A 20,697-nucleotide genomic window follows, 5' to 3' on the forward strand; every position below is an offset into this window, starting at 1 on the left:
CTATTCTCCGCCCCATAGATTGGGGTGGAGAATAATCATTTAATTCGAATTGTCCGCCCCAAACGGGCAATTTTGGCCCGAGTCTTGATTTCAATGCAGTGGAGACGCAGAGAGCAAAAGTATGTAGGATGGCATATTTGTAAATTAGGAGGAACAGGAAGAGGACATTTCAGAGGAGCACTGACCATGGTAATATTGATAAAATAGGAGAAAGGCAACAATGGTTAAAGTGGAGAGTGGTGGAGGTTAGAGGTGAGAGAGGGATCACCGAACAGATTACAAAACTTTTTGTATCCTGTCCAAAAATGTGAGGAAGGAAATAGAAAGAAAAGAATGACTTGCATTTATATAGCGCTTTTCACGACCACCGGACATCTCAAACCGCTTTACAGCCAATTAAGTACTTTTGAAGTGCAGTCACTGTTGGAATGTGGGAAACGCGGCAATCAATTTGCGCACAAGCAAACTCCTAGAAACAGCAATGTGATAATGACCAGATAATTTGTTTTTCTGTTATGTTGATTGAGGGATAAATATTGGCCAGGACACCAGGGATAACTCCCCTGCTCTTCTTCAAAATAGTGCCATGGGATCTTTTACATCCACACGAGAGGGCAGACGGGGCCTCGGTTTAATGTCCCATCCAAAAGACGGCACCTCCGACACTGCAACATTCACTCAGCATTGCACTGGAGTGCCAGCCTAGATTTTTTTGTGCTCAAGTCTTGAACCCACAACCTTCTGACTCAGAGACGAGAGTGCTACCCACTGAGCCACAGCTTCCGCTGTTAGGAGGTAGAAGAACTATTCCAGATACATTCAAGCTTTCGTGAACCCGGGCTTCTAGAAATACTAAGAGCTGTAGAGGTGAACAGAATTATTTGGCACATAAGAAGAAATGTAACTTATTGAACGCAGCTTTAGCAATGGCGATGTGGCAGTTCCATTTGAGATAGTGGGAGTAATTGTAACTTCAAGTGATAGCATAAAATAGGCAATAACAATAACTAAAAGAGATCTGACCGAGGTGGACTGGAATCAAAAATGAGCTTGTAAAACAGTAAATAAGCAATGGGAGGCCTTCAAAAAGGAGATGGTTCACGTATAGACTAAACACATTTCCACAAGGGGGAAAGGAAGGGTATCCAAAGCTCGAGCTCCCTGGATGACGAAAGATATAGGGGCCGAAATTGCTCCGCGCCCCAATCGGGGGCAGTAACCCTCCCGGCCAGGACTTTTATTGCCTGGCCCGGAAGTCCCACCCCCAACACAGAATTGGGCATGTGCGCCCCTCAAAGGAAGCAGAGTGCTGGAGGGGAGGGGTACTCCCGGAGCGGAGTCCAGCACCGCAATCAGGAGCCCAGCACTACGCGGAGCATTCAAGTCGCACTAATGTGCTATATTGTCCCTCCCCTTCATTTAAAGGGTGAGCCGCTGTGCACTCTGCAGGCCCTTTAGTGGCCTGCCACTGGGCCACCAGGGACGCAATCGACCGGGCCACTGGCCCGACACCCAAAACAGTGTGCCGGGCTGCATGATGGCAGCCCAGTCGACGCGAGGGCCGCCATTGTCGGGCCGATGCAAGAGTCGGCCGACAAAATAAAATGGTGGCCTGGGGCGCTGAGGGCCTCTTCTTTGAGGGGCACCCCGGCAGCGGATGTCCGCCTGCTTTGCGCGCCATGAAACTGTCACGGTCAGGCTCGTGCCAGCCTCGCGGCCCGCGGGGCAATTTTCCCCCGCGGGACGCAAAGGGGTCGGCATAGGACGGTAAGGGGTTGGCGCATACGGCGATGGTGTCATCACCTGGCCTGCGCCGGCCCGTGGCGCTAATCATGGGGCATGGCGCTACCAGGACAGCGTTCCCCCCCACCCCCTCCGGGGCAATTTCCCGGGAGACGCCATCACTCCCCTCGCCCGGGCGATAAATCCACTGCACCCTGTTAACATCCCCCCCCTCCCCCGAGGTGTTAACGGGGCTTTAGAAAGGGGCAATTACGGCCCCATAAAGATTAAAATGAAACAGAAAAAGGAGTCTTTTGATAAATATTAGGCTCGTAATTCAGTCGAGAACTAAGCTAAATACAAAAAAGTACAGAGGAGAACTGAAAAAGGAAATAAGAGGGGCAAAGAGAATGTATGAGAGTAGATTAGCAAATAGCATAAAAGGGAACCCAGAATCTTTTATAAACAAATAAATAGTAAAAGGGTAGATAAAGAAAGGGTAGTTAAAGACAGGGTGGGACCAATTAGGGACCAAGAGGGAAATCTTCTTGTGGAGGCAGAGGACATGGTTGAGGGGCTAAATCAGTACTTAGCATCCATCTTCACTGAAGAGGAGGATGCTGCCAATGTCACAGTAAATTGGATAGCAAATATAGATAAAGAGGAGGTACTTAAAAAGGTGGCAACGCTCAAAGTAGAAAAGTTACCTTTTCTACTTCGGAAGCATCCTAGGTTGCTAATGGAAGTAAGGGTGGAAATTATGGAGGTTCTGACCACAATCTTCCAATTCTCCTTCGATATAGGTGTGGTGTTAGAGGACTGGGGGATTGTAAATGTAACAACCATATTGAAAAAATGGGAGAAGGATAAACGCGCCAACTACAGGCCAGGCAGCCTGCATCAATGGAAGTGGAAACAATAATCTGGGACAAAATGAATTGGCACTTGGAAAAATATGGGCTAATAAAAGAAAACCAGCACGGATTTGTTTAGAGTCCAAATCATGTTTGACTAACTTGATGGGAGTTCATTGATGAAGTAATGGAGAGGGTTGATGAGGGTAGTGTGGTTGATGTTGTATATATGGACTTTCAAAAGGCATTTGATAAAGTACCACATAATAGACTTAAGAAAAATTGAATTCGATGGGATTCAAGGTGCAGTGGTTGCATGTAAATAAAATGGCTAAGGAACAGAAAGCTGAGAGTAGTGGTGAGCAGTTGTTATTTATTCTGGAGGGAAGTGTACAGTGGTTCCCCCAGGGGTCAGTGGGGAACACCGCTCTTTTTGATATATATATTAATGACCTGGACTTGGGAATATAGGACATAATTTCAATGTCTGCAGATGGCATGAAACTCAGAAATATAGTAACCAGTGAGGAGGATAGTAACAGACTTGAGGAGGACAAAGACAGACACATAGCAGATGCAATTTAACACAGATAAGTGTGAAGTGATTCATTTCGGTAGGAAGTATATGGCAAAGCAATCTAAAATAAATGGTGCAATTTGAAAGTAACCGTGGGACCTGGGCATGTATGTACACAAGTCTTTGAAGGTGGCAAGGCAAGTTGAGAAGTCTGTTAAAAAGGCATACAGGATCCTTGGCTTTATAAATAGAGGCATAGGCCTAGTAACTGCCCTCCTTAGCGCTTCCTGTTATCGCCTCCAGGGGGCAATAACAGGGCACTAACGAATTACTGACCTGATGTGGTGCAATGAACGACTCCTGCGAACTTCGCCGTGGTGGTAAGACATTGTGCCCCAATCTCCTTCGCTCGGAGATCGTGACGTCATCGCCTTGCGCATCGCCCCGGACCCAAATTTCGGTTCCGCCCCCTGCAAAAACACCGACAGCAGCAGGTGGCGTTGAGTGGGAGGCCAGGGAAAAAGTTAAAGGGGAGGTTGCCGAGGTAAGTCCCAAAATCTCTGAAATGGGTTTTTTCAATTTTTATTTTACTTCTCCTGGGTCGCGGTCGATCAGCCTGGCACTCTGCTGGAGTGCATGGAGCTGATCGAGCCGGATCGTGGCTGCCGTCGGGAACCAGCTCACTGGTCCCAATGCAGAGCCTGCAGCGAAGGCCCTTCCCTTTAAGTGCTCCACTTCCGACCTGGAACCCAAACACCGAATTTTTTAAAGCTGAAAAACATTTGCACCTGGCACTAATTTTTTCAACTTTCAAAAGTTAGTGCTCCCGAATTTCTCCCTCACAGAGTACAAAAGCAAGGAAGTTATACTAAAGCTTTATAAAACACTTGTTTGACCCCAGCCGGGAGTATTGTGACCAATTCTGGGCACCACAACTTAGGAAGGATGTCAAGGCCTTGGAAAGGGGGCGGAGCAGATGTACTGGAATGGTACCACAGATGAAAGATTTCAGTTATGTGAAGAGGCTAGAGAAACAGGAATTGTTCTCCTTAGAGTAGAGAAGGTTAAGGGGAGATTTGATAGCGGTGTTCAAAATCATGAATGGTTTTGATAGAGTAAATAAGGAGAAATGTTTCCAGTGGTACAAGGGTCAGTAACCAGGGGACACAAATTTAAGGCAATTGGCAAAAGGCAGAGGGGACATGAGGAGAACCTAGTTTGACACCGTGTGTTATGATCTGGAATGCACTGCTTGAAAGGGTGGTGGAAGCAGATTCAGTAATAACTTTCGAAAGGGAATTGGATAAATACTTGAAGGGGAAAAATGTGCAGGGCTACGCGGAAAGAGCAGAGGGTGGGGCTAATTGAATAACTCATTCTCAGAGCTGGAACAGGCACGATGGCCATTTCCTGTGCTGAATCATTCTATGATTCTAACTAATTGTTTCTATCGACTTTAATGGAAAGAAAAATATAGAGCGTGGTGCATAATGGGTGGTTAATTTGATATCGACCATTTTACACCATCGCCCAAGGTTATGGCAGAAATTAATTTATTGTAGCCTCAAGTTTATGCTTAATGTTATTTTAACATTGGCAGTAACCTATTTTAAATGTAAATGGGTTACCCCATCATGAAAATAATGGATCAGAAATATCTAAAGTTTGCATTTTCCCATCATATGGATGATATGCTCAGGTTAAAAATATGAATATATTTTTTAATATTCTTGTAAACACTCAGGCAGTATCTGTGGAGAGACGAAGGTCGGGTTAACATTTCTGGTCTATGACCCTATGTTCTGACGTTACCCCTAACTTCCTCTCTCTATAGATGCTGCCTGACCTGCTCGAGTCTCCAACACTTTCTGCTTTTATTTCAGACTTCGGCAGTATTTTGCATTTTGTTTTAAATTTCTTGTCCTATACAACAAAAGATTCAATTATGTGTATGGACACGTATTAGACAAGCTAATGTACCTATATATCTCGTTTCTCAACTTGCTCACTGACATACTTTGAGGGAATTAAAACAAGCTTCTTCTTGCACCTTAAACAGAGAGTTCACGTAACTTAAAAATGACAAGAAACTGTTTGAGGCCATTATTGCAAATTGAAGTCTTTATACCTGATATCCAACAAAATGGTGACATAACTTTGAAAGTTGTCCAAGGTAAATGTAATGACTGCTGTCGAAGTTTTCCATACAATCTAATCTTTTGAACTGAGGCTTCTCTTAAAAATTAGCTGGAGTGACGGCTACCATTCCATTACATCTGCCATGTTTGGAGTTTTGCCCAAGATAAACTTCCAGCATGAAATTCGGAAAGCGAGTGAAATTTAAAAAAATTAAAACTGTACCATATCTCAGTATCAATCAGCACTGTAATGTTTCAAGATTTTTAAAATCTATTTAGCCCAGAAGTCTATTTAAAATATACAAAGGGCTAGACTTTCCCTAAAGCCCCCACTGCCCGATTGCCACCCAGAAAGACCGCTAAGATTCTGCAAATAACACTTGGGAAAATTTCTAGAAAAAAGATTTTAAAATACCGTCCGGCGAGAAAATGGATCTTACACCAAGTTTCTCGGCGGTTTCTCGGTGGTTAAAGGCGAAACTAGGTGAAACAGGTGGTTCTTACCAGAATGGACGGTAAGTGTTTAAAATTTAGTCCGAGGCTGTGGTTGGGCCTAGGGGGAAAACTCAAAAAAATATCTTTTCGAACATAACGTCATGTTCAGGTTACAAAGGGTAGATTCTCAGAGCTCCGCCAGAAGTTTCTAGCCCAAAAGCAATAAACCTGGAGCCACTGAAACAAAGTTTGTTCGAGAATTATGATGGAGTCCTGGATGAGAAATGGGTTAAGAATGGTTATCTATACCAGTTTCGAGACAATGGGGAGGGTCGTTAGCACATTCCAGAGTTGTCAGAGTGGCAGAGTCTCACTTTCACAAGTTAGTTCAGCATTTCTGCCTTGTAAGGTGAGGCGGACCCACATCAAAGAACAAAGTTATCGTCATTTATTACCTGGATGTTTTGGGGAGCGCCAAGTCTTGCTGTGAAAACAGTTTTCTGTTCCTTTACATTTTACATATAAAATAAACCAGTTTGTCAGTTTACAACTGGCCTCATCTCACCCGAGTGCTCTTTATTCCACGTTCCAAAAGTTAGGAGAAATGCATGGCGGAACATCTGCAAAATCACAGTATCTGACACACACGAGCTATCTTATTGTTACAGGCCATGGGTCACATTGTTGAACTAGATATTAAGTAGTAACGATACTCTGCAGATCTTATGGGACACTGGGTTTTCTTACAGGACTGGCCAGTGATGCTGAAGCCAAGAGAATATTTAGTGTAGACCCAACATTTGTAACAGCCAGGGGTGTAAGGGGAGAAAACCGGTGGAGGAAAACAAGCACCCTATGAAAAGCCAGCTTACTGCAGAGTGAATTCTCTCTTTTCCTGTAATGGTGAATCCTGTTGCCTCAACTTGCGTTTGATTATTGAAGTTTTGTGCACTGGATCGAACACCAAATAAGACTGGATTGTGATCACCCACATTCACACGAATCTTACAGCTGTTCCACCAATCATGGCCAAAAGATGAAGCAATTGTGTAATAACACAATAAACCACTAATTTTGAAATTTATAAGAGGCAAAAGAGTTTAATCACAAATGCTGGTTTCCTCAATAGGCAGCGTCTTTTGTGCTGTTTTTGAGGTTGTGCTGCTTTGCACCATGGGATTCCAATTGATCGACTTGCACTGAAATAGTACATCTGAGTTTCCACAAGGACTCAGTTGCTTAAGGCGCTGGGTAACTGAGCATTACAGAGCAGATAATTCCTATGTTGTGTGCTCAGTTAGCTGATCTCAGCCTAGGCACCAGTCAGGGTGCTGCAATCGACCTCAGTGTCAGCTGTAGCTCAGTGGGTAGCACCCTCGCCTCGGAGTCAGAAGGTTGTGGGTTCAAGTCCCACTCCAAAGACTTGAGCACATAAATCTAGGCTGACACTCCACTCCAGTGCAGTGCTGAGGGAGCGCTGCACTGTTGGAGGTGCCGTCTTTTGGGTGAGACATTATATCAAGGCCCCCTCTGCTCTCTCAGATGGACATAAAAGATCCCGTGGCACTATTTCAAAGAAGAGCAGGGTGGGGGGGTAAGCCTAATGTATTGGCCAATATTTCTCCCTCAATCAACATCACTAAAATCAGATTATCTGGTCATTATCACATTGCTGTTTGTGGGCGCTTGCTTGTGCACAAATTGCCTGTTGCATTTCCTACATTACAACAGTGGCTACACTCCAAAAGTACTTCATTGGCTGTAAAGCGCTTTGTGACATTCGGTGGCCATGAAAGGTGCTATATAAATGGAAGTCTTTCTTTTCTTTCAGTGTTCCTTTGCTGGGAGTGGGGGAGGAGAAATTGGACAGTGTTTCCACTCCTGATCAAAGACATCTGCCAGAAGCTATGTACAGACAAGATTGGACCTGGCTGTGATGCCCCCCCATATTCAAATAGCCTGTCGATATTCACCATCTAAGTTCCCAATGAAGAATGACCACTTGGGTGAGATGTTGGATGGCAACCAGTGCCTGTGGACCGGTCCGACCCAGCAAGGAATCATCACCTTCAGGATTGGATGAGGGGAGAATATTACTGGGAAAGAGAGGAATACACAAACACAGGCCTGACTTCTTTCCTATTTTGCTGAAGTCTATTTAGCCGATTGTTTGGTGATGGAACCATTTGTTGGGGAAATCTACTGTAAAAATAGCATTTTTTTTTAAATGACTCTCTCACATACACAGCACACCAACAGCTTTTGTAATTAAAACAAAAATCATATTTTGACCTGAGTGGATGGTACAGTAAAGTATTGTAAGGAAACAAATGAAGCTAAACATGATTTTCTCTCAGTAAGCCTGCGCAGATGTTTGCTTTTATAATGAGAATTAATAAAAAGAAAATGCTGAACTGTTAGCAGTACTTGCTAATTGTACTAAAGATAGTTAATGGGTAATGAAACAACATAATTTTAAATTGTTAAAAAAAAATTGTCAGTGTAACGTATGCACCTGGCCAAGGAGGCCATCAACAGGTGCAGGCAGCGGGTGGTCGAGGGGGTCATTCAGCCCGACTGCCTGCCTCTCTTCCACGGGTACATTCGAGCCAGAGTGTTCCTGGAGATGGAGCACGCGGTGTCCACCAGTAAGCTCGCGGCCTTCCACAAGAGGTGGGCACCGGAGGGACTGGAGTGCATCATCACCCCCCACAACCAAATTTTAATTTTACCATTTATTGTTAAAAGTTAATTTGAAAAGTTAATTTAATCGGGGGGCACTTGATTGAAATTTGATTTACAAGAGCAACTAAAATAGTTGTAGAGCTGTTGCATTATGAATGGCTTAGCCAATCACGTGATGTTCACAAGGTTCAATAAAATCCCAGCTAATTGGGTTCAGGGGATCCACGATGAGGCATGTGGTTATCAGCCTGGTGGATGAACTGGTAATGTGTAGTGTGATTGTTAAACCTTTGCTGATAAATCAACCAGTTCTTAATAGCAATGTGTTGCTATGAACTCTTAAGCAAAGAACCCAAGGAAGCAAATACATGGGAGTCATGAAAATACGCATACTTTGTTGTTAACCAGTAAGAGTAAAGGCTTGATTTTAAGCTAGTGAAGTTCTTATTCATTCAGTTATTGCATTGACATGTTGTTGACTTATTGGAAGGACATCAGGGAAGTGGATGTTAAACGGCCTAAACAGTATTTGACCTAAACTCTGATATTTAACATTGTATTGAACAGAAATGAAAACGAGCAGGTAAATGACAACTGGCTGCATCACTGGATTTATGGGGCTATCGCAAGTAACATCCTAACAGCTGTGAAGATCTTACATGAAACAATTTGCTTTCCATTCAAACAGAACCTGGTTTCTCATGTTCCAGTGGATTGATAAGTAAAACTGCCCATGATTTGGAACTTACCTGTGTAGTCTTCATGGCACTCACAGGTGTACCCTCCTTCCCGACTCCGACAAATCCCGTTGGTTCCACAGGGGTTTGAGTAACACAGGTCAATTTCTGTTTCGCAGTAGTCTCCAGTGAACCCTGCTGGACACCGACACCTCAAGCCATTTATCGGATGGATGGGACGAAACAAGATGGTATCCGAGGTGATGAAGGGGGCGGAGCTATCGAACTTCAACACAGACACACACTTCATGTAATTCTCACAGGGTTCCCGGAGGCAGATATTGTCATCAAATGGCAGCACCCTTTGAGTGGAGATGGCGGTCAGAAGAGTGCGGTTGAGGTAAATCTGCTCCTGTAGGTCCTCGGAGGAGAAGAATTGATTGTGGGCCCCACCGGGCAACAAGACAGACAGACTGACATTGAGGATAGTGGCCCTCACGTCCGTATCATTCTGTATGTTGAATATCACAATGTCCTCTTTCATCGCAGATAATACAGTGGCCACTCCCTCAACAAACAAAGATAGGAGTGGAGAGAGAAACTTCTCTTGGGACATGTTCTCCAGGCGTAAAGTGATGCTGTTGCTCAACATTTCGTCAGTGATGATAGTGACCTGCAGTGTACACTGGGCTGTCACACTGTGAATGCCATCTGAAAAACAAGGACAAAAAGCCTTATTACATAGGGCATCTGCTATAATACACCAGCCCTTTTAATCTAGATTTTCTGAACAATATAGCTTATTGCAAACTATGTTACTGTATGAAATTCCTCTTAATTCCTTTTTAACAGAGGCAGAAATTCAATTAAAATAAATGGGCTAGCCGTTCCTTTGAAACTGAGGGAGAAGAAGAACTGGATAGGATTCATTAAATATTCATATCAAAACATCACTCATGCTAATTTATAGGCAATTAATTTTGTTGAAATCTGTAACTTCATATCAGATGTAAAATGCAACAACTCCTTATCCGGAACCCTCGGGACTTGGCCTGTTCGGGATAAGGGATTTTTCTGGTCAAGGTCTGGTCACGTTAAATTGGATGGCAAGGGGATAGCGGGGCTGGCTGGCTTGGGGCTGGGAGTGCGGCAGAGAGATCATGGGGGGGTGGGGTGGCGGGGGCGATGAATCGCAGAGTCAGGCCAGTGATTGCGAGAGTCGGCAGCGAGGCAGGACTTCAATCTGTTCATGTCAGAATTCTGCGCATGCGCCACCTGGTGGCCAAGAATGGTTCTGGATGAGGGGCGGTTCTGGATAAGAGAGTTCTGGATAAGGGAGGTTCAACCTGTACTACTTTGTGTCAACCATCATCTTACCCCTTCCTTTGTCAAAAAAAAAATAGAAACTGCCATTTTGCCCCTGAAATAAACCCACTTGAATAACATCCCAGACATTTTCATGGTCAGGATTTAGAAAAAAAAACATAATTTATTAAGTAATGATAGTTATGTGTGTAGGATAATATTACTTCTGCATTCACCCATATATTTATGGGTAGGTACATTTCCTACATTACAACAGTGACTCTGCTGCAAAAGTACTTCATTGGCTGTAAAGCGCTTTGAGATATCTAATGGTCATGAAAGGCGCTATATAAATCCAAGTCTTTCTTTCTTTAAGTAGGATCTTTATATAGTGCAGCCCGATACCTATTTAGATCTGCATGCTTGTCTGTAATCTACTTCTCATCCACTACTTTTTGTATAATCCAAAAAGTACCAACACATATTTGAACTTATCTCACCATTTGATTATCAGTCACAAAAATCAATATAACCTCAATTAAAGTGAATCTCCTAACAGAGTCCTGCTATAGATACCGACACTGCACCAGTGATTGATTTTCTTATTCTTCTTTTCGAAGTGTGAAAAGGCACATAACTCATAAATTATTGGCAAAAGGAAGTTATGAAAGTCTCTTTCTGGAGTGGCTGACCAACAGAGGATACTTTAGAGAGACATGCTGTTCCCCAGAATTGATGTGATTCATTATTTTACATTGTATCCTAAGAGAACAAAATTTAAATGAACTGATTAGAATGTAGAATTTTTAAATAATATTAATTCATATGAGCATCAGCTGCTTATAAATGTGTTTTACGGTGCTCTGGTGGTTGATAAATGCACCGTCTGGTGTGGTATCTGGTCCTATAAAGAAGGAGGTTGTGCGTTCGATCCCTGGTTTGTGCTGAGTTAGCTTTTTTTTATATTCGTTCCTGGGATGTGGACGTCGCTGGCAAGGCCAGCATTTATTGCACATCCCTAATTGCCCTTGAGAAGGTGATGGTGAGAGCCATCTTCTTGAACCATTGTAGTGCATGTGCTCCCACAGTGCTGTTAGAGTGAGTTCCAGGATTTTGATGCAGCGACGACAAAGGAACGGCGGTATATTTCCAAGTCAGGGTGTGGAATGTGGAGGAGATGGCGTTCTCATGCGCCTAACTGCCCTTGTCCTTCTAGGGTACAGAGGTTGCGGGTTTGGGAGGAGCTGATCTCAATCGGAACACAGTATAATTGACCTCAATGTCTTGTGCTAAGGGGGCAGAAACCAGTTAAGGTTCCCATTCCTGATTGTTATCCAGCGAGTTCTGCTGCCCCCAATAGCAAAATGAGCCGATCAAAGTTCGGGGGGGGGGGGGGGAAATTACGCAGCGCCCCATTTAGGGGCGTTAACACCACGAGGCGGGAGTTTCTGTGCCAGGCGTGGAAGTCCCGCTCTGGGTCCTACATTTGGCTTACCACCCCGGAGAGCAAGAGGAACGCAAAATAACACACTCCACTTGCTCTATGGGGTGCGAGCGGGGCGGAAGGAATCAATGAGGGGTGCAGCGCTACGTAGTGGGACGCGTTGCACTACCGCGTAGAGAAGGACCTCCCTTCAGTAAAGGGGAGGGCCAAGCTGCCGACTCTGTGGGTCCTTAACTGGACTACCAGGGAGCAGAGTGCCGTGGCATCAGCCTGGCACACAAGGAGTGTTGGGCTGCAAGATCGCGGCACAGACGCCGGTGATCCGACATGCAGCAGGCCGCAATCGGTAACTCGGACGATTTTCGTTTCCCTAAGCGCCACCTCCCCTTTAAATTTCACCCCCCCCCCCCCCTCCCCCAAACGGCCTGCAGCCCGGTACACACCCGCTGAAGCTGCCACTGGCATCACCCGGCACAGCTTCGGGGGGAGGGCGTTACCGAATTTTCACTCCGGGGTGAAAACGGGTCGCTGCGCACGGTGATGACAGCCGCAGCAGCGCGGGGCACTACCAGTTACCGCCGCTGCTAAACTCCCGCGGGATTTCACGGAAGTCGTCAGCAGCGCTGTGCCCTGGCGAAAAGCTGATTGCGCCTGGGGGTGCTAGCGGAAGGCGCAAACGCCCCAAATCTCTCCCTCTCACCGTCTAAGATGGCAGGGAAAGATCATTGACCAAGATCTTGGTGGCTTCGCAGTTGTTTCGGAATCATTCTGTAATGTGCGCCACTACTTTCAGGAGACGAGAGAAGTAAAGGATAGAAAAATAGTGGCTACACTACGATAACAGTTGCTAAGGTGTTCAAATATTTGCCTGAAATATATTCTGTGTTAAGTACCAGCATTACGCTCATGTGATTCCGCAATGAGGCAAAGATCGTGTGATCTTTATAAATGCATCGATATGTAGATACTACAGTTAACCAGGACCATAAACGTGAATCAGCACCCAACATCTGGTCATGATCGCTCCCAAAGCAGAGCTGCAGCACAGTATATTAGTTGGATTTTCTGTCAAACTATCTTCCAAATCAAAAATTTGGAAATTGTATTAGAACAGCTATAAATGTAGTAATTCTGCGCAATAACAGCTCTCATGAAAAATAAATACCAATGTTAATCTGGCGCAGCGAAGACATTCAATGCCTTACGCTGCTAAAATGGTTTCATCTTTAGCCTGTTCCTTCTGAATTTCTGCTGTATATTCAAATACTTTCCTTTCCCTAGTTCTTCAAGATAAAAGTCCGGTTTATAAATCTTACCGGGCTTGATATTTAAGTAGCTTCAGAATATGTCTCACCGTGAGGAAAGTGAGGACATATTTCATGTTTTTATTTGCTTGGAGGTGAAATATCACTTCCAGGGGCTTTGAAAATATTAACAATGAAGAAAGCCGGACAGGGAAGAAATAAATCTGCCACCCGCTGTACCACAGCCCTGCCAATTCCCAGTTCAATGTCACTCACAACTCTGGAACTGAACTCTCTGGTTACACCTACTTTACGGTCGGAGAGTTCGCAAATAATTAGTGATATCAGCAGGTTGTCATCCAATTCCTCAAAAGATATGTCGAGAGCAGGAATCAGTTCTGTTGAAGGACAATCTCTGCTGGGTTTCTCGGGTTATATTGCAAATTACGTATTGTGGCAAATTCTACCCGACAGCAAAAGTACATAATGCATGAGTCATCGGCAATCCCCGAAAGGATTTTATCTGGGGAGAACAGAACGCAGTGCTTTCAAAACCGTGAGCCCAATAAGCTCAGAGTCAAATGATGAGTCCATAAAAGAAAATGGAGACAATGCTGGCTCCAGCTGAAAAGAAGCAATGAGGTAAAAATGTCACATTTCTAAATCGCATAACACTCCTGTGAAGCGCCTCGGGATGTTTCACTATGTTAAAGGCGCTATATAAATAAAAGTTTTTGTTGTTGTTGTTGTAACAAGATTCAAACTGTTGGAAGGGACTTTTTTTTAAACAATATATTTATCCCGTTTTCCAAGAATATAATCACGCACAAAAGGCAAATGACCTCACAAATCCGAGCAGGAAAGCCATCAAACCTTTAAGAATTATCAATTGCAGTCAAGGTAAAAACATTTAGATGGAGGATCAAGATAGCCCTGAAATCAATGTGAGGATTCTGGAAGAATAAAGAGCACTGCGGAGCACAGCCAGTGGAGGAAAAGTTATAGGAGACAAAAGGAAAGCTCGGAAAGAACCACCGAACAAAATGAGAAGAGCAGAGTCCCATCCTCACATGGTAAAGGAGAGGCAACTGGAACTATGAGAAAAGGTAGCACTACTTGGGGTGGGGAGGGGTTCAGGGTAGACCTACACTGTAAATGGAGAAATAGAATGAATGGGAAGCCTGTGGAAGGGAAGCATAAAATTGGAGGCACCTACACTTCTTCCAAAGGGAAAACGTATCTAGATCAAATCAGGACATCTCCCTGCAGTGCAGTGAAAGAAAGAGCAACATTCCATCCTGAACGTCAAAGCTAATTACCTTTGAAGTGCAGTCACTGTTGTAATGTAGGGAAATGTGGCAACCAATTTGCGCACAGCTAGGTCCCACAAACAGCAATGAAATAGGTGACGATGTAATCTATTTTGATGGTATTGGTTGAGAGATAAATGGGAAAGTCCCTTGCTCTTCATCGAACAATGCAATGGGTTATTTTACATCAACCAGAAAGGTCAGACAGGACAGCTATTTTAGTTGACAAGTATGGGTGACCCGTTTTCAGAATCATAATCTCTTATGATTAGCGACCTTCCACAATCACTTGATCCAGATAGAGTACAAAGCTGTATGAGCCTGATGTCAAACGACTGGAATGCATTGTTGTACAGCAGAGATCAACCAGGTTTCCCATACTAGAGTCCAATGGGATTTCCATAAGAGGCCCCAGCATACAGAAGTTCAACCAAAAGTTCTGTGATCACTTTAATTCCATTCACAGTGACAGACAATATTCTTGGACCGAGGACATGTTCATAAAATACCAGAGCGTGCCAACCTCGTCCCATTCCTTCCAGCGTACATTAGGAACAAATCTGGCAATTGTGCAGGTGGGCTACTGAATGGTAGATCCTGCACAGAAGATCAAATTGCCTCTCACACAGGTGAGTACAGGTAGAGATTCTTCCAGGCATGTGGTATATAAATTAAGCCAGAATGCCAACCACAAATGCCATTCACAAATAAAACCCAGTAAAAGAATGAACTTTACAGCACCTTTCTTGACCTCAGCTCATCAAAAGAGCCAATTAATTACCTGTGAAGTGTAGTCGCTGTTGTAATGTAGGGAAATGTGGCAACCAATTTGCACACAGCAAGGTCCCACAAACAGCGATGAAATAAGTGCAGGTGTAATCTATTTTGATGGTATTGGTTGAGGGATAAATGGCAAAAGTCCCTTGCTCTTCATCGAATAGTGCATTCTTGGACCAAGGACATGTCCATAAAGAGTACCAGAGCGTGCCAACCTCGTCCCATTCCTTCCAGCATGCATTGGGAACAAATCTGGCAATTGTGCAGGTGGGGTACTGGATGGTAGCTCCTGCACAGAAGATCAAGTTGCTTCTCGCACAGGTGAGTACAGGTAGAGATTAATTACCCTTTCCCTCAACGACCATCTGTTCCACCTGTGACAGGGACTGTGGTTCTCGTATTGGACTGTTCAGCCACCTAAGGATTCATTTTAAGAGTGGAAGCAAGTCTTCCTAGATTCCGAGGGGGGGATGGGGGGATGGGGGGGAGGAGGAGGAGGAGGATGATGAGGATGAGGATGAGGATGAGGATGAGGATGAGGATGAGGATGATGATGATGATGATGATGAGGAGGGAGGAGGAGGAGGAGGAGGTTCTTTTACATCAACGAGAAATGGCAGACAGGACAGCTATTTTGATTGGCAAGAATGGGTGACTCGTTTTCAGAAACTGCTGATAAAGTCTTAGACTTTGGTGTACTGTATGAAGAGTAATTAAACCATGCTTTGCCTTCAGATCTCATCATCCCATGAAAGAGTTGGTAAATTAAAAAACTAAATCAACAGCCATTGTTGTTAGACAATTGAAGTAGTGTCATTAGTAGAATGTGAAAATCTGAATCTTGTCAGCTGCACATAGGCATGTTGTCAAGAGTAAGAAGTGAAAATGGAATGTAATCTCCCTGCAGAGTTAGCTGAACTCGGGCAGGAGAATGGCAGGGACACTACAACTGGCCTCAGTAACCCAAGCGAGGAAGGGCAACATTCTCTCGGAATCCTACTGGTTGCTATCCAGCAACCTCTGCTGGTCTGTGAGAAAGTGTGAATGGATAAAACTAAGGCACATGGAGATCAATGTAGCCAAGTGTGAGGTCATTCACTTTAGACATAAGAAAAATGAATCGGAGTGTTTGTAAGTGGTGTAATACTAATTTCGGTAGAGGAGCAAAGAGATTTGGGAGTCCCAAGTACACAAATTATTTAAAGCTCTTAGACAAGTACAATAAGCAATCACAAAGGCTAATGGAATGTTGGCTTGTATCTCAACGGGGCTGGAATACAAATAGGAGGGCGTCATGCTTCAGTTGTATATTGCCTCGATCAGACCCCATCTGGAATACTGCGTTCAGGTCTGGGCAGCACACCCCAAGAATGATATACTGGTCTCGGAGGAGGTGCAGTGCAGATTTACCAGAATGATACTGGGGCTGAAAGGGTAAAATTATGAGGACAGGTTGCATAAACTTGGCTTTTATTCCCTTGAGTTTAGAAGAATAAGGGGTGATCTGATCGAGGTGTTGAAAATGATAAAATAATTTGGTAGGGTAGATACAGAGAAACTATTTCTTCTGGTGGGAGAATCAAGAATAAGGGGACATCATCTTAAAATGATAGCTAAGCCATTTCGGAGTGAAACCAGAAAGCACTGTTTCACACAAAGGGTAGTGGAAATCTGGAAGTTCCTCCCGTACCCCACCCCCCGCAAAAAAAGGCTGTGCATGCTGGGTCAATTGGAGCTTTCAGGATCAAGGTCAATAGATTTTTGTTAAGTAAGGGTATCAAGGGATATGAGTTAAGGCAGGAAAATGGAGATGAGGTATAGATCAGCCATGATCTAATTCAATGGCGAAGCAGGCTTGAGGGGCTGAATGGCCTACTGTTCCTAATTTTCCTATGTTCCTTTCTATACAATGGCAAAGCTTTGTCACAACACAAACCTGGAACCTACCATTTTGCAGCACAATGTGTTGAAGTTAAATGTGTGCCAATATTATGCCATCTTGTCACAGCTGTTTCATTAATTATATCCTATAATCCTGATGGTTAGTGACAATTCACCTCAAATGCTAAATTCTGCATTCAAGGTAAAGCAAAATTCAGATATTCAGAGGACTCAAAACACAGGCGTAACTAAAACAGATTCAGGTTAGCCTGTTTGTTTCAAAAAGTGATGTTTTTCATTAATTTATCCCTTTTGTGTATCCACCAAATCATTCGGAAATCCCACAAGGATCATCTGAAAATATAAGCTATTCAACAAAGATATTTTAGTTTCTCCATCATAGCCTGATCCTCAATTGGTCAGTTGAGGCATATGACGACTATCTGGACACAAAGATTAATAAAAGTACATTGTTTTAATGATAACATTTATATTGAAGGAGAGTTCTCATAATGGATCTCTACTTGAAATATTAACCTAACTTTTTTGTTGTCAGATGTTGACAGATGGCAGTTCTGGTTTCTATTACAGATTTCTAGCATTTAAAGATTTCTTTCCACTACAGATTAATTTTTTGGAGTCAAGGGAGAAATTAACTGACTGAACTGATACCAAGAACACCTTTTGCCTGAAGGAATACACAGCACTCCAGCTGAAATCATTAAAACCAAGATGAGCAGTTGCTAATTATAGAGTTAGAGGGGGGGGGGGGGAAATCTCAGTAAACACAATAAGAACATGCGTTTGTTCAAGTAAGCATCAACAAACATCCTACAGAATCAAAGCAGCCCTCTTCCAAACAAAGTGCAGGACAGAACAAGGAAAAGGCAGATTGCAGAACTTGGCAGGTGTCAACAGGCACACTTGCATGAAGTGTTGCAATTGAACCATGTTAAATAAACTCCCAATTTGTCATCGTGGCTCTCATCACCCTCATAATTAGGAGAGGGAGCCACAAAAAGAGGTATCATTCCAATCTTCAAACCGACTTCTTCAAACTGCGCTCTTTTTCGTTCCCTCACCGCACTTCCCCAGACTCCCAAAGTTTCCTGCCCAGTGTCCATCACCACCAGCCCCCCACCACCAATACCATCTGCACCGCCACCACAACGTAAAACCCTCGGGTTATAAATGCATGTTGTGGTTATAAATGAACAGTACACACCCAACCGTTAGCACTTTCCCGGACAGAAAAACAAATCTTTCTCCTCGACAGGAGAGGAACAATGTTTGATATCGTCGTGCTTGTTTGCTTTGGAGATGATGCTGAAGTGGTGATAAAGCAGTAATGCTCTGCAGCTACAATTTCACAGTATGTTCATTCTTTTATAAGAAAGTGGTGTGAAGTTGAGTGTAAAAATGCTCCATTTTACAGCCCAGCACAATTTTGGGATCATTTGTGCTACAAATATTCTTTAACTGCAAAGTGTGACTCGCCCTCCCAAATAAAAATGTAGAATGATTGGATATTAGGGTTAAAATGAATGTATATTTAGAAGAATTTAGTGTGTTATGTAAAAACATACTTCATTAAAAAATCTTTGGGGGAGAAATTCGGTTGCCCTCTGTTGCAGACCGGTACGTTTAGCGCCTTGAAAAAGTTTGCGTCTTTTGCCCAGAAATTCGCCCGAATTGGTCCAAGAGCTGACAGGGGCAATAAATCAGCAGTTGCACACCAGAGCTGGGGGGAGGTGGGGGCGGGTGATAAGGAAAATTTGATCGGTACATTTTTCAAACCTATTAAGCCTGCGTGGAACTCTGAACCAGATCCCAGGAAAAGCAGAGACTTAAAGGCGTGGCATAGTAAGGCACCCATTAAAGTTTTGAAAATCATTGTTTCCAACCTTTACTGATACGTCTGTCTGCCGCTGTAAACTCGGGGGTTCACGCACCGTGCTGTGTGTAAACGTTGCACTGACTGTGACCTCCGAGGGAAGCGCTTCCTCATCCCTTTAAGTAGCCACCAGTGAACGACTCTGCAAGCCTGCACTGACTGTTTTTCCAGACGTCGCTATTGGCGGGCGCTCAATGAGGCACACACATCGAATTTACCGACCGGGGCTCAAGCGTGCGCGTTGCACCAGGAATACGTCATGATCGGAGTGATCGTCAGCAGACAGGCGTTAATGGTTTGGGCCCCCAGTGAGCCTTTAATTAATTTTCCGTCAGGGCACTAAAAGCTGTGCGCCCGGTTGCTAAGCTCTAATGCTCACAATAACACCCCCTCTGGCCACTAACTGAAGAAGCTATAAACAACCAAAATTACAGCCCTCTATATTTAACGTTTGCTATTTTACAGAAACATTTGGTTTAAAAAAAACTTCTCCTCTTGGAAGCTCATAAGTGTTAAAAGTAGATTAAAATCTATTCTGGCCTGTTGATTGAGCAAGGAACATCACCATATCACTTAATTGAACTGTCAAATAATTGGATGGTGCCTAAAAAAACAATTGTGAAGATAATGGGCCAAATTTGGCTGCAGCAGGGCGTCTAACATTAGTAAGACTTGCCCGTTTAGGTTTTTTAATTTTTTGCGTGGCAAGTTGCTGAAAGCGTGAGATGATTACGGCGCAGTGAGGGAAACCAAGCATCTGGGACCCAAGTGAGCAGGACAAGGAACTGTGGATCTCCTTAACCAATCAGACTGAAGGATTGTGAGAAGGAAGTATAAATTAGAGTGGGTGAATTCAATGTCAAATCAGGTACAAAAAGAGAAATAAAGACAGGGAAAGAAAGATTGGATTGAGAGAAAGGAAAAAAGGACAGAAAAGTTTTTAAATCACTTTTTAAATGTTACTTTTTTTTTTAATCTCCAACAATTAAAACCTGTAATACAGGCAACTCTCAATTATCCGCACACGGATCCAACGGGAAACCATTGTAACGGGATTTAAAATTTCGGCCGGAGAGGGTATCGGGCCGGTGCATTCGGAGTCCTTTTGGCCGGGGAGGGCATCGGGTTTTAACATTATGTCAATTGCTCTAACGGAGAAATCGTTTACCCGGCATAGCCCAATCCCCGAGGGACCCGGATAATCGAGAGTTGCCTGTAGTTAATTTTCAGTGCCAGAGAGGTTGATTGCCAGTAATAATGTCATTAAAAGGGTATTTAGACTTGAAATGATGTGGCTTAACTTTCTGTGGCGAGTTTAGTTTGCATCTACTGCACAATTACAGCAACTTCATGATATTCAATGTATTTCAATGGTGAGGCAGTCAGCCAGATGCCGTGTTTGCATGGCCAACAGTGGAGTGGTGAAAGTCGGACAGCAACATTTAACCACGTATCTGTCCGTGGCCTGAAGTTGCTGCACCATTTGCGCAGAAACAACAAAGAGCACCATTAACCTCACCGTTATTTTGACAGCAAAATCTGGGCCAGCATAATTATACAGCAACTGGATCAGTTTTGATGCTGCGACATTGAACATATGATTAAATGTTGAATAGTTCCAGGATTCAGCTGGCTGCAGTAGAACTGTACTTCTGGTTTGGAAGTGTAACTGACAGCTTCAGAAAGCCTTGAGCATTTTAGGATGGCGGTTATCAGTCAGGAAAGTGGTGGGTCAGAGGTGAGGTTTGTAGGAAATATTACCATCATTCACAATTAGACCACAAACCCAACTTCAGAATGAAAGTGTATCCTCT

General features: G+C 43.7%; 1 protein-coding gene across 2 annotated transcripts in view; it reads right to left on the reverse strand.

Annotated features, from left to right (window-relative positions):
• celsr2 (cadherin, EGF LAG seven-pass G-type receptor 2) overlaps positions 1-20,697 on the reverse strand; it is a 329,991-nt gene that overhangs the window by 225,108 nt on the left and 84,186 nt on the right. For both annotated transcript variants that reach the window (XM_070858973.1, XM_070858972.1), the window contains exon 2: positions 9,101-9,739. In XM_070858973.1, coding sequence (XP_070715074.1) covers positions 9,101-9,739 — 639 coding nt within the window. The remainder of the gene's footprint in view (positions 1-9,100; positions 9,740-20,697) is intronic.

Source organism: Pristiophorus japonicus, chromosome 17 (genome assembly GCF_044704955.1).
Source record: "Pristiophorus japonicus isolate sPriJap1 chromosome 17, sPriJap1.hap1, whole genome shotgun sequence".
Classification (NCBI taxonomy): Eukaryota; Metazoa; Chordata; class Chondrichthyes; family Pristiophoridae; genus Pristiophorus; species Pristiophorus japonicus.